The 12,417-nt window shown below is 41.6% G+C and overlaps 1 protein-coding gene across 1 annotated transcript; it reads left to right on the forward strand.

The window, feature by feature from the left end:
- Positions 1–1,301: 1,301 nt before the first annotated feature.
- On the forward strand, positions 1,302–8,465 carry dnajb4 (DnaJ heat shock protein family (Hsp40) member B4). The gene is made up of 4 exons (XM_062992956.1): positions 1,302–1,637; positions 3,726–3,868; positions 5,044–5,469; positions 8,099–8,465. Exons 1-4 carry the CDS (start codon positions 1,427–1,429, stop codon positions 8,330–8,332), a joined length of 1,014 nt encoding a protein of 337 aa, XP_062849026.1. The 5' UTR covers positions 1,302–1,426; the 3' UTR covers positions 8,333–8,465.
- The last annotated feature ends 3,952 nt before the right edge of the window (positions 8,466–12,417 follow it).

A 12,417-nucleotide genomic window follows, 5' to 3' on the forward strand; every position in this document is an offset into this window, starting at 1 on the left:
TGAATGGATGAATGAATGAACTAATAGGAATGAGCGGGCAAATGTGAGTAATGGCCATGAGTACTGGACATGTGGCATGTGCCCTGTCCAGCACACTTTCCTGGCTCGCACCTACTGGTTTTACCAGTTAGTAGGACTGAATGAATGAATAGGAATGAGGAATTAGTGAGCAAATGTGAGTGAGTGATGGCCTGTGATGTAACTGTGCCCTGTCCAGTATGCTCTACTGGCTCGCACCTGCTGGTTTTACCAGTTAGTTGGAATTAATGAATGAATAGGAATGAGTGAGCAAATATGAATGAGTGATGCCCTGTAATGGACATGTGCCCTGTCCAGTACGCATTCCTGGCTCGCATCTGCTGGTTTTACCAGTTTCAAGTTGTTTGTAAAAATGGATAAATGGATGGATGGATGAATGAATGAATGAAAAGGAATAAGAGAGTATATGTGAGTGAGTGATGCCCTGTGATGTACATGTGCCCTGTCCAGTATGCGTTCCTGGCTCGCACCTACTGGTTTTACCAGTTTCAAGTTGTTTGTAAAAATAGATGAATGGATGAATGGATGAATGAATGAATGAATAAATGAATGAATGAAAAGGAATGAGTGAGCACATGTGAGTGAGTGATGCCCTGTAATGGACATGTGCCCTGTCCAGTATACGTTCCTGGCTTGCACCTACTGGTTTTACCAGTTAGTAGGAATGAATGGACGAATAAATGAATGAATGAATGAACGAAAAGGAATGCGTGAGCCAATGCGAGTTAGTGATGGCCTGTGATGTACATGTTAGTAGGAATGAATAGATGAATGAATGATTGAATGAATGAATAAATGAATGAAAAGGAATGAGTGAGCAAATGTCAACAAGTGATTCCTTGTGAGTACATGTGCCCTGTCCAGTATACACTCCTGGCTCGTACCTACTGGCTTTACCAGTTAGTAGAAATGAATGAATGAATGAATGAATGAATGACCATCTCTGGGACATACGCATCCGGGTACTTGTGACTATTTGTGCTCTTTTGCTGGAGCACCATGGTGCACACTATTTCGGGTGGGAGTGAGGAGGGATCTGGAATTTAGGACTTGGCCGTTTCTGTAGATAGGAAATGACGGTGCGTGTGGCGCTTGCTCTTCTAGAAAGAGCGCACATATGCGGCAGAACTGAGGAGGAGGAGAGAGAGAGAGAGAAAGTGTGTGTGTGTGTGTGAGAGAGAGAGAGAGAGAGAGAGAGAGAGAGAACCTGCTGCTTATTTAAAGCGCAACCAACACAAGAACCTCAATTCTGAACCGACCACAGTTGCGCCATCGGTCTCCACTCGGCCTCGTCCCACCATCATTCCACAGCACCGGACCACGTAACGGATTTTAATCCGCCGGTTTTCACTTCACAGCCACCGAAACAAACCGTCGGATTGAAATCATGGGCAAAGACTATTACAAAACCCTGGGAATAGTCAAAGGCGCAGCTGAGGAGGACATTAAAAAAGCGTATAGAAAGCAGGCTCTGAAATGGCATCCGGATAAAAACAAGGCGCCCAACGCTGCGGAGAAATTTAAGGAGGTAGCAGAAGCGTACGAGGTCCTCAGTGACCCCAAAAAACGAGAAATATACGATCAATACGGAGAGGAAGGTAAATTCTTACATAAACGTACATTATTTATTCTAATAGGGCTGTTAGGACTGATCTGGATTCATTTCTGCTTCACCTTTAATCATATTTGGTTAAATACAAATCACTGTGGTGCCATGACAACACAGCGTAGTATGATGTGTCGATTTCACGGTATACCGTGAAGTCTCAAATCCCTATACCGTTATACTGTACCTCTTGCTTCACGCTTTGCTGGTTTGATGCCAAGTTGGCAACCAATATGGGCATCCTGCTTAAAAATCTGTCGACGTAGCTGGTACAAGCAGGTTTTAGATTGATTCGTGCTGATCTAATTTGTCTGTGGGCGCTGCTGACCATCTGCGTATCCAGGATCAGCTCGGTCTGCCACATCGCACTGTCAACTCAAGTTAACTCAGGGTGGTAGTCCAAGTTAGTTTGGTCAACCAGCTATACTGGTACAGTGGCGGTTCTAGGCGGGGGCCAGCGGGGGCCAGTGCCCCTGTGACAACCGGCTTGGCCCCCCCTACGGAATATGAAAAAGAAAAGGACTGAATAAATGACATTTAAGCAGAGCAAATGCCTTAAATGGTGATTCTTTGTTGGTCTGTTTACATCAAACTCAAGAAAATGTAGGCTGAAAACTGCATAAATAAAATGTTAAATTCTATTGAATATCAACTGTTTCCTCTGAATGCCCACAATGCACATTTGGGCAGAAAGTAATTGGCCCCTCTAACATTGCCTCTGGCCCCTGCCTGGCCCCCCACCTCACATGGTCTAGAACCGCCACTGTACTGGTAGGTCAAGCTGATCATGCTGGCCAGCCGCCTAGGTAATGCTGATCAGTATTCTTGGTCAAGTTTTAGTGTCCTAATAATGCTTTACAAATTTGTTTTAAGTTCAATACATTTTGTCTTATTATTATATATTTATTTATTTTTCTAGTCATGTCATAATGTTAAATAATCTAGACCAGGCACTTTTTTATCTGCTGTATCACATATGGAAAGCCAGGCACTACTATCTGCGAATCATCTGTCCCTCATGTCAGCCACCTCCACCAGCCAGCAGAGGCTGCAAATGCAGCAGCAGCAACCATCCCCCTCAGGCACAGCCAGTTGTGCCTGTTGGATGCCCAGCCTGTTTGATATCACAGATGGGATTCAAACTCGAGAGCTTCAGATGTGTAATGTGTTTATACCACACATTATACCACTGCGCCACCCAAACACCCATAATTTGTGTTATTAAATATTCAGTTTATCTAGATACTTTGTTGGTTTGCACTAGTTTATGCAAATTAATGAGATACAAGATGATGACACACCATTAATAATAGCAATAAAGTCTGGTTTGGAATAGTTCAGTATGTTGAGCATTGCTCCAGTTGGAGTAGCACGAGGTCTGGAGCTTACCTCAAAACTTTGCTTTGAAACTCACACCTGGGGGCAATTTAAAAGCCTTTTGTGTGTTTTTGGGAGGTGGAAGGAAACTGGAGTACCATGAGAAAAACAGCCCTGAAACAGGACGTTTTGTGTTATTAATGATCACAGACAACATTGGTGCCATTGATCAGTGATGGTGGTTTACCAGCTTGTCCAAGTCAATTTGGTCAACCAGCTTGGTCAAGCCGACTATACTGGTAGACCAAGCTGACATATCCTTAATTTGCATAAACTAGCATAAACCAACAAAGCATCTAGATAAACTGAATATTTAATAACACAGATTTATGGGTGGTTGGGTGGCGCAGTGGTATAATGTGTGGTATGAACACATTACACATCTTAAGCCCTCACTTTGGTCAAGCTGTTTGTGCTGATCAGCCCCCTTATTTAGGTTTATCATGCTTCCCAGTTATCTTGGCCTACCTTGTTATGATGACTCTTCGGCTTAGTCAAGATGATTATGCTAGTTGACCACTTTGGTCAACTTGGTTATGCTGGTCGACTAACTTGGTAAAGCTAATCAAGTATGCAATAGGACTTCACAGCAGCTCTGTGGCAGTCCAGGGATCTTATCTCAACCATAATGTAAAACCTTAACCACCAAGCTGCATGTAAAGCAAACCTCTTGTCTAGATTTAATATATGTCATAATGTTCAGGTCTGAAAGGAGGAGGTGGAGGAGGAGGAGCATCTGATGGCCAGGGTGGCACCTTCACGTACACATTCCATGGGGACCCACATGCCACCTTCGCCACCTTCTTTGGCGGTGCCAACCCCTTTGAGATGTTCTTTGGCCGAAAGGTAACCACATAATTTTATAGACCTGTTACAGATGTTGAGGACTGTGTTTACAGTTATTGATCTGTTACAGATGTTAAGGAATGTGTTTACAGTTATTGATCTGTTACAGATGTTAAGGAATGTGTTTACAGTTCTTTATAGACCTGTTACAGATGTTGAGGACTGTTTACAGTTCTTTATAGATCTGTTACAGATGTTGAGGACTGTTAACAGTTCTTTATAGATCTGTTACATATGTTGAGGACTGTGTTTACAGTTCTTTATAGATCTGTTACAGATGTTGAGGACTGTTTACAGTTCTTTATAGATCTGTTACAGATGTTGAGGACTGTTTACAGTTCTTTATAGACCTGTTACAGATGTTGAGGACTGTTTACAGTTCTTTATAGATCTGTTACAGATGTTGAGGACTGTTTACAGTTCTTTATAGATCTGTTACAGATGTTGAGGACTGTTTACAGTTCTTTATAGATCTGTTACAGATGTTGAGGACTGTTTACAGTTATTTATAGACCTATTACAGATGTTGAGGACTGTGTTTACAATTCTTTATATACCTGTTACAGATGTTGAGGACTGTGTTTACAGTTCTGTATAGACCTGTTACAGATGTTGAGGGCTGTGTTTACAGTTCTTTATAGACATGTTACAGATGTTGAGGACTGTGTTTACAGTTATTGATCTGTTACAGATGTTGAGGACTGTTTACAGGTATTTATAGATCTGTTACAGATGTTGAGGGCTGTGTTTACAGTTCTTTATATACCTGTTACAGATGTTGAGGACTGTGTTTACAGTTCTGTATAGACCTGTTACAGATGTTGAGGACTGTGTTCACAGTTCTTTATAGACTGTTACAGATGTTGAGGACTGTGTTTACAGTTATTTATAGACCTGTTACAGATGTTGAGGACTGTGTTCACAGTTCTTTATAGACCTGTTACAGATGTTGAGGACTGTGTTTACAGTTATTTATAGACCTGTTACAGATGTTGAGGACTGTGTTCACAGTTCTTTATAGACCTGTTACAGATGTTGAGGACTGAGTTCACAGTTCTTTATAGACCTGTTACAGATGTTAAGGACTGGGTAAAAGAATTACATGTGTTGAGGGTTGTGTAATAAAAATGTATACAGATCTGTTACAGATGTTTGACATAATTGCCTTTTTTTAGGTGAATGGGAGAGATGACGAGGACATGGAGGTGGACACTGGCGACCCTTTCGGCTCCTTTACAAGTTTTAACTTGAACGGGTTTCCTCGAGATCGGCAGCCACGGCGTAAGCAGGATCCGGCAATCCATCACGAGCTACGTGTCTCACTCGAGGAAGTTTTCCACGGCTGCACCAAGCGCATGAAGATCTCACGACGGCGCCTGAACCCCGACGGGCGTACGACACGCACAGAGGACAAGATTCTGTCCATCGAGATCAAGCGCGGATGGAAGGAGGGCACCAAGATCACATTCCCGCGTGAGGGTGACGAGTCTCCCGGCTGCATCCCCGCCGACATAGTCTTCGTCATAAAGGACAAGCCGCACTCGCACTTCAGAAGGGAGGGGTCCGACATTGTCTACCCTGTGCGCATCAGCCTGCGACAGGTGGGTCAAATGCCAAATTTCTATTTAAGGTTAACAGATGTTCTGGATTGTATTTATTTATTTAATTTTATTCAATGTTAACAGTGTAATTGTAAAACATTTTAAACAGCTGACTTAGAGCACTTTTGATTTACCTGCTGCTTACAATACAGTAATACACTATTTGGTCAAAGGTATGAGGACACCTAATCATAATCTTGTTGGACATCCCATTTCAAAACCATGGAGTTTTATTTGAGTCCCTCCCCCTTTTGTAGCTATAACAGTCTTTACTTCTCTGGGAAGGCTTTTAACAAAATCCTGGACTGTATTATTTTGTAACGGTTTGGTCAAAAGAGAGTGTGAGATCAGGCATTGATGTTAAACGAGAAAGCCTTGCTCATAGTCAGCGTTCCAAAGGTCTTAAATCTGGAGGCCACTGGAGTTCCTACAGGCCAAACTCATTAAATGATGTCTTTATGGACCTTGTTTTGTTCAAAATTGGTATGGTTCAAACACCTGAACTGAATCAATGGAATCTGTCTTCACATACGTTTACATTTACATTTATTGAGGGTTTTAGGGCCTAAGGGTGGTGAGGCTTGAATCAGCAACCTTCTGATTATTAGACCAGTATCTTAAGAACTGAGCTACCACTGCTTTACACTTTTATCCATGTAGTGTATAGACTAGCAACTTATTTTAGTGCACTGTGCTTGTACGGTTGTTCTTCTCCAAGTCTCTTACGTAATGCACAGACTGAGCAGTGAAGAACTCGAGTTGATCTCAGCTGTTTGGTGCTAAAAGACAAGCGAACGCCCACTGAAACTGTTCTAGGGTTACTCGCAGCTCTTTGTGTGCCAGAACTGGTTTGAGATAAATGCTACCTCAAAAATTTGCTGCTATGATGTACTAGATTTGGGCAGATTTGTTTCAGCTTGATTTAGCAAATGTGTTTAGTATTGACATTCAAATGTAAAGGGCAGCAGCACATCTACACAGGTACATTCATAAGGCTGGACCAAGGTTTGCTAGTTATAGAAGAAAATGTCAGGTACCTAGGCTAACACTACTGCAGATAGGCCTGATTACTTTAAACATAGCTAGTTCCAGGTATAAGATCATCTGATTGATTTTCCTCGGACAGTTTACCTTTCCAGTATGGTTCATAGTGATCTAGCAAGGGTCGACTGTTGTCCTTTCAGGACTGATACTGCATATTATTATCATTCAGGAAGGTTAAAATATTTGAATACTAATGTTTACTTACCATAACTTTAAATACCAAAAGTTTGCAGACACCTGACCATAAGTTTGTTGGACATCCCATTCCAAAACCATAGACACTCTTTTACAAAGGCTTCACGCAGGCCTACGGTTTTAGTGTTACTGTGGGAATTTGTGAGATTGAGCGAGGGGCACAGGAAGAAAACAGCTAACCCAGAGGAGGATTGGTGATTTTCTGAATTTTTTATATCAAAAAGCACTTAAGGGGTAGTGTGAACAAGTTTACTTATTTGTTACAGATGTTAAGCGTTACTAACAAATGATTTTTACATTTTAACAGTAATGCTTTTTTTAGATCCAAACTGGAACAATGCAAAAAGCATGTCAAAATAAAATAAAAATGGGTATAAAAGGCAAACTAATACAATTCAGCTAGAGTCCAATACAGCAACTCATAAGAGAGATTATGATTGCTTCACTTTTTAGCAGTAAAGCCAATCTATATGCGCTCTTTACTAGGACATAATGAAAATGTATGTTCTAAATCCATATTATTGGTCCAAAACGACATCAGCGCAGAAAAATGTACAATCACAAGCTAGAAAACAGAACATGGCTAAGAATAACTGCATGACATCACCATTATGCTAAATGTTGGGAACAGACCAGATATGGTAAAACAAGTTTTGGTTCCCACGGACACAGTTGTATGTTTACACCCAGTGGTATGGTCACAGCCCTTTCAGTGATTGAGTTCAGGCGTTTCTGCTACCTCTACTGCTAAAAGGTTTATAAAATAAATTCTATTAAATAAATTCTATGCTTCCGAACATGTGGCCTTTACCTTTTCCAGCATGAATAACCCCTGTGCACAAAGTGAGGTCCATAAAGACAAATTAAAGTGCAGTGCAATTAGAATGCAAATTCCAATTTTATTTGACAAAATGAGCACAAAATTCCACAATCACAATCTTGTGGAAAGCCTTTTTGACAAGAGTGAAGGCTGTTATAACCGCAACTGGCCGTGCGGGGAGTACATATTGATTCTCGTAGTTTTGAAATGGCATATTCAACAAGCTCATGATGAGGTGCCCATATATTTTTGCCCATACTTATGGTGACTGTGGATTTTAGCTGCTTCTCATTTATGGCAGACTTGTTTTTCTGTTCGCCCTTGGCAAACTGACTGCTGTTCCATGTACTTTGATTGTACAGCCCATTGATGTGCAGTTGTTTTTGGAACCTGAAGCTGCTTAGAAATGGCTTCTAGAGAGACTCCGGTCTTGTCTGTACAGAGCCTTACAGACTTTCTCAATGCAATGCTTGATGCTGAGTCTATTGGCTGCAATTAAACTAGCCCTATTTATATGAACACCAACATAATAATAATAATCAAAGTTGACGTGTTTTTCTTTTCTTCCAGTCGTTGTGTGGCTGCTCAGTTACAGTCTCCACAATAGACGGGAAAACATGCAATATGAAGATCACTGAGGTCATCAAACCGGGCATGAGGAAGACTGTGGCGGGGCAGGGGCTGCCCTTCCCGAAGAACCCCGATCAGAGAGGGGATCTTATAGTGGAGTTTGATGTGAACTTTCCAGAAAGTCTGCCAACCAGTGCCAAAGATGTCCTGAAGCGCCATTTACCTGCTTCATAAGAAGGACGTGTCAAGACTGCAATGGCAATCGGCAGCACTAGAGACTGACGCTGGTCATTACCTTCTTTCCAGCCCTTGGACAAATCAGTACTAAGCCCTTAGAAAGAATGTGCAATTTATATTTTTATCTATATACAGTGTATCACAAAAGTGAGTACACCCCTCACATTTCTGCAGATATTTAAGTATATCTTTTCATGGGACAACACTGACAAAATGACACTTTGACACAATGAAAAGTAGTCTGTGTGCAGCTTATATAACAGTGTAAATTTATTCTTCCCTCAAAATAACTCAATATACAGCCATTAATGTCTAAACCACCGGCAACAAAAGTGAGTACACCACTAAGAGACTACACCCCTAAATGTCCAAATTGAGCACTGCTTGTCATTTTCCCTCCAAAATGTCATGTGATTTGTTAGTGTTACTAGGTCTCAGGTGTGCATAGGGAGCAGGTGTGTTCAATTTAGTAGTACAGCTCTCACACTCTCTCATACTGGTCACTGAAAGTTCCAACATGGCACCTCATGGCAAAGAACTCTCTGAGGATCTTAAAAGACGAATTGTTGCGCTACATGAAGATGGCCAAGGCTACAAGAAGATTGCCAACACCCTGAAACTGAGCTGCAGCACAGTGGCCAAGATCATCCAGCGTTTTAAAAGAGCAGGGTCCACTCAGAACAGACCTCGCGTTGGTCGTCCAAAGAAGCTGAGTGCACGTGCTCAGCGTCACATCCAACTGCTGTCTTTGAAAGATAGGCGCAGGAGTGCTGTCAGCATTGCTGCAGAGATTGAAAAGGTGGTCTGTCAGCCTGTCAGTGCTCAGACCATACGCCGCACACTACATAAAATTGGTCTGCATGGCCGTCACCCCAGAAGGAAGCCTCTTCTGAAGTCTCTACACAAGAAAGCCCGCAAACAGTTTGCTGAAGACATGTCAACAAAGGACATGGATTACTGGAACCATGTCCTATGGTCTGATGAGACCAAGATTAATTTGTTTGGTTCAGATGGTCTCAAGCATGTGTGGCGGCAATCAGGTGAGGAGTACAAAGATAAGTGTGTCATGCCTACAGTCAAGCATGGTGGTGGGAATGCCATGGTCTGGGGCTGCATGAGTGCAGCAGGTGTTGCGGAGTTACATTTCATTGAGGGACACATGAACTCCAATATGTACTGTGAAATACTGAGCAGAGCATGATCCCCTCCCTCCGGAAACTGGGTCGCAGGGCAGTGTTCCAGCATGATAATGACCCCAAACACACCTCTAAGACGACCACTGCTTTATTGAAGAGGCTGAGGGTAAAGGTGATGGACTGGCCAAGCATGTCTCCAGACCTAAACCCAATCGAACATCTTTGGGGCATCCTCAAGCGGAAGGTGGAGGAGTGCAAAGTCTCGAATATCCGCCAGCTCCGTGATGTCGTCATGGAGGAGTGGAAAAGCATTCCAGTGGCAACCTGTGAAGCTCTGGTAAACTCCATGCCCAGGAGAGTTAAGGCAGTTCTGGGAAATAATGGTGGCCACACAAAATATTGACACTTCAGGAACTTTCATTAAGGGGTGTACTCACTTTTGTTGCCGGTGGTTTAGACATTAATGGCTGTATATTGAGTTATTTTGAGGGAAGAATAAATTTACACTGTTATATAAGCTGCACACAGACTACTTTTCATTGTGTCAAAGTGTCATTTTGTCAGTGTTGTCCCATGAAAAGATATACTTAAATATCTGCAGAAATGTGAGGGGTGTACTCACTTTTGTGATACACTGTATATATAGTGTTTGTGTTTTTTAAATCTGTTGCATGCCAAAGTGAGGTCATAAAAGTGCAAGTGCAATCTCTGTGTCTGAAGTAAATGTCAGATTTGACTCATTTATACATTTGCTTTCGTTTTGTTTTGTTTTTCTGCCATTTAGAGTAGGAGTGTATCATTTATCTGTTATATAATACATATTTTCATTCGCTTGTCTGCAGTAACCACTTTATTCTGGTTTCTAGGCACCTTGAACCTTTGAGTACTTTGCTTCCAGCTCTTCAGAAAACAGAATGAAGTGCTTACTGCAGATGAATGAAGGAATAAATACATTTGCATTATACAGTGGATTCAGAAAGTATTCACACACCTTGAATTTTTGCACAATGTACTGTGTTGTGGATTTGATTTTGAATAAATATAATTGGCATTTTACTGTCAATCTACACTTTATCAAGCATAATGATGAAGTGAAAACATGGTTTTAGTGTCTTTTGAAAATGAAATAAATATTCAAAACTAAAGTTTTTTATTCACAGAAGTATTCAGACCCTTTATTCAATACTTCTTGTCTTCTTGAATGTGTCTCTACTACCATTGCCCATCTGGATTTGGGCAGTTTATTAGTCCAAATTCAAAAACATGTTCTCATTATGGGTGATTGAGTTTAGAATGATGATAAACATGGCAATTATGTTCATTTAAAGTCAAATGTACAGCAATAAAGTGTGCAAAAAGTCAAGAGGTCTGAATACTTTCTGCATCCACTGTATATCAAATTACAGTTTACACACTCACTCACACCTAGGGGCAGCCCATCTTCTCCATGTTTTATGGAGCTTGAAGGCAAACACTGTTCGCCTTCTGCAACAAAAAACATGTGACAGGGCATCAGTCCATTCAGTTCACTCACTCACACCCAGAGAAGCCAAACCAGGAGCATGTTTTGTGAGGTGGGAGTAAACCAGGGGTACCTGAAGGGAACCCTAATAGACATGTGATTTGGCAAACCTTAAATGGAGACAAGGATCAAACCTAGATCCCCAGAAACATGGAGCTGTGCTGCAGCAACACCACCTACTATTCATCATGCATGACTAGCTAGGTGAATCTTTGAACAGTGTTTGCATACATTTTTTAGAAGATCAACTGTAAATCGTTTTCCATTCATATATTTATATTAACCAATAACTGCTTTATACTGGTTAAGTTCACCCGGTGACCCCTGGAAACACAGGAAGGGATACCCCCTGGACAATACAGGAAAGGCACACCCTGGACCAGGTGCCACTTCACCACAGGGTGTGGTGGTTGCTGAATGGAGACCTGGACCTTCAGCTATTACTGAAGATATACTAATGTGGATGAATTTCAAACCTGATTTATTGAAGAGGAAGTAAAGTCACCTGTCCATGACCTACAGTTAGGATGATAATTTGGTTATGCAGTGGGTCAATAATCTAAGCAGGTGGACCAGTCAAAGTTCGGACCTGAGCCAACTAGAGATGAGTTGGTGAGACCTATAACTAGCAGTTCATGCCTAAAAACCTAGCATTGTGTTTGCATTTTCAGCAGCTCTGTAAAGCTGAGTGGGTTAAAAATCCCAGTTAATGTTAGGCTAAGGGGCAATTACTGTTCCAAGTGGGTGTTGGATTATTTTGTTCCTTGAACAAATGATTATTTTTGTAAAATAATCAGTGCTTGTTTGAATTGTGGCAGAGGGGTTACTTTTTCACAGCACTGTATATTCTATATATGTAGATCATAACATACACTACGCACAGTTTGGTAATATACATACCTTTAACATATGTCCACAAACGTTCCAGATGTTTGGTGCAACATCCAGCAGGGGACGCCACAGGTTTCCCTATGCATGTACAGGCTGCGGAAAAAATGACAAATCTGAAGTAATAGAATCACAATTACAAACAGCTGCAAAAATGACATACACTGTAAGGCCAAAAATATATGGACACCCCTCATAACTACTGAGTTCAGGTGGGGCAGGGGCTGCCATTCCCGAAGAACCCCAAACAGAGAGGGGATCTTATAGTGGAGTTTGATGTGAACTTTTCTGATAGTCTACTATCCAGTGGCAAAGACGTGTTCATAAATATATGGACACCCCTCATAACTACTAAGTTCATATTGGGCTGCCATTCCCGAAGAACCCCAAACAGAGAGGGGATCTTATAGTGGAGTTTGATGTGAACTTTTCTGATAGTCGACTATCCAGTGGCAAAGACGTGTTCAAAAATATATGGACACCCCTGCTAAATACTGAGTTCAGCTGTCTCAGCCACATGCATTACAAATGGATGT

This window comes from Trichomycterus rosablanca, chromosome 4 (genome assembly GCF_030014385.1).
Source record: "Trichomycterus rosablanca isolate fTriRos1 chromosome 4, fTriRos1.hap1, whole genome shotgun sequence".
NCBI lineage: Eukaryota > Metazoa > Chordata > Actinopteri > Siluriformes > Trichomycteridae > Trichomycterus > Trichomycterus rosablanca.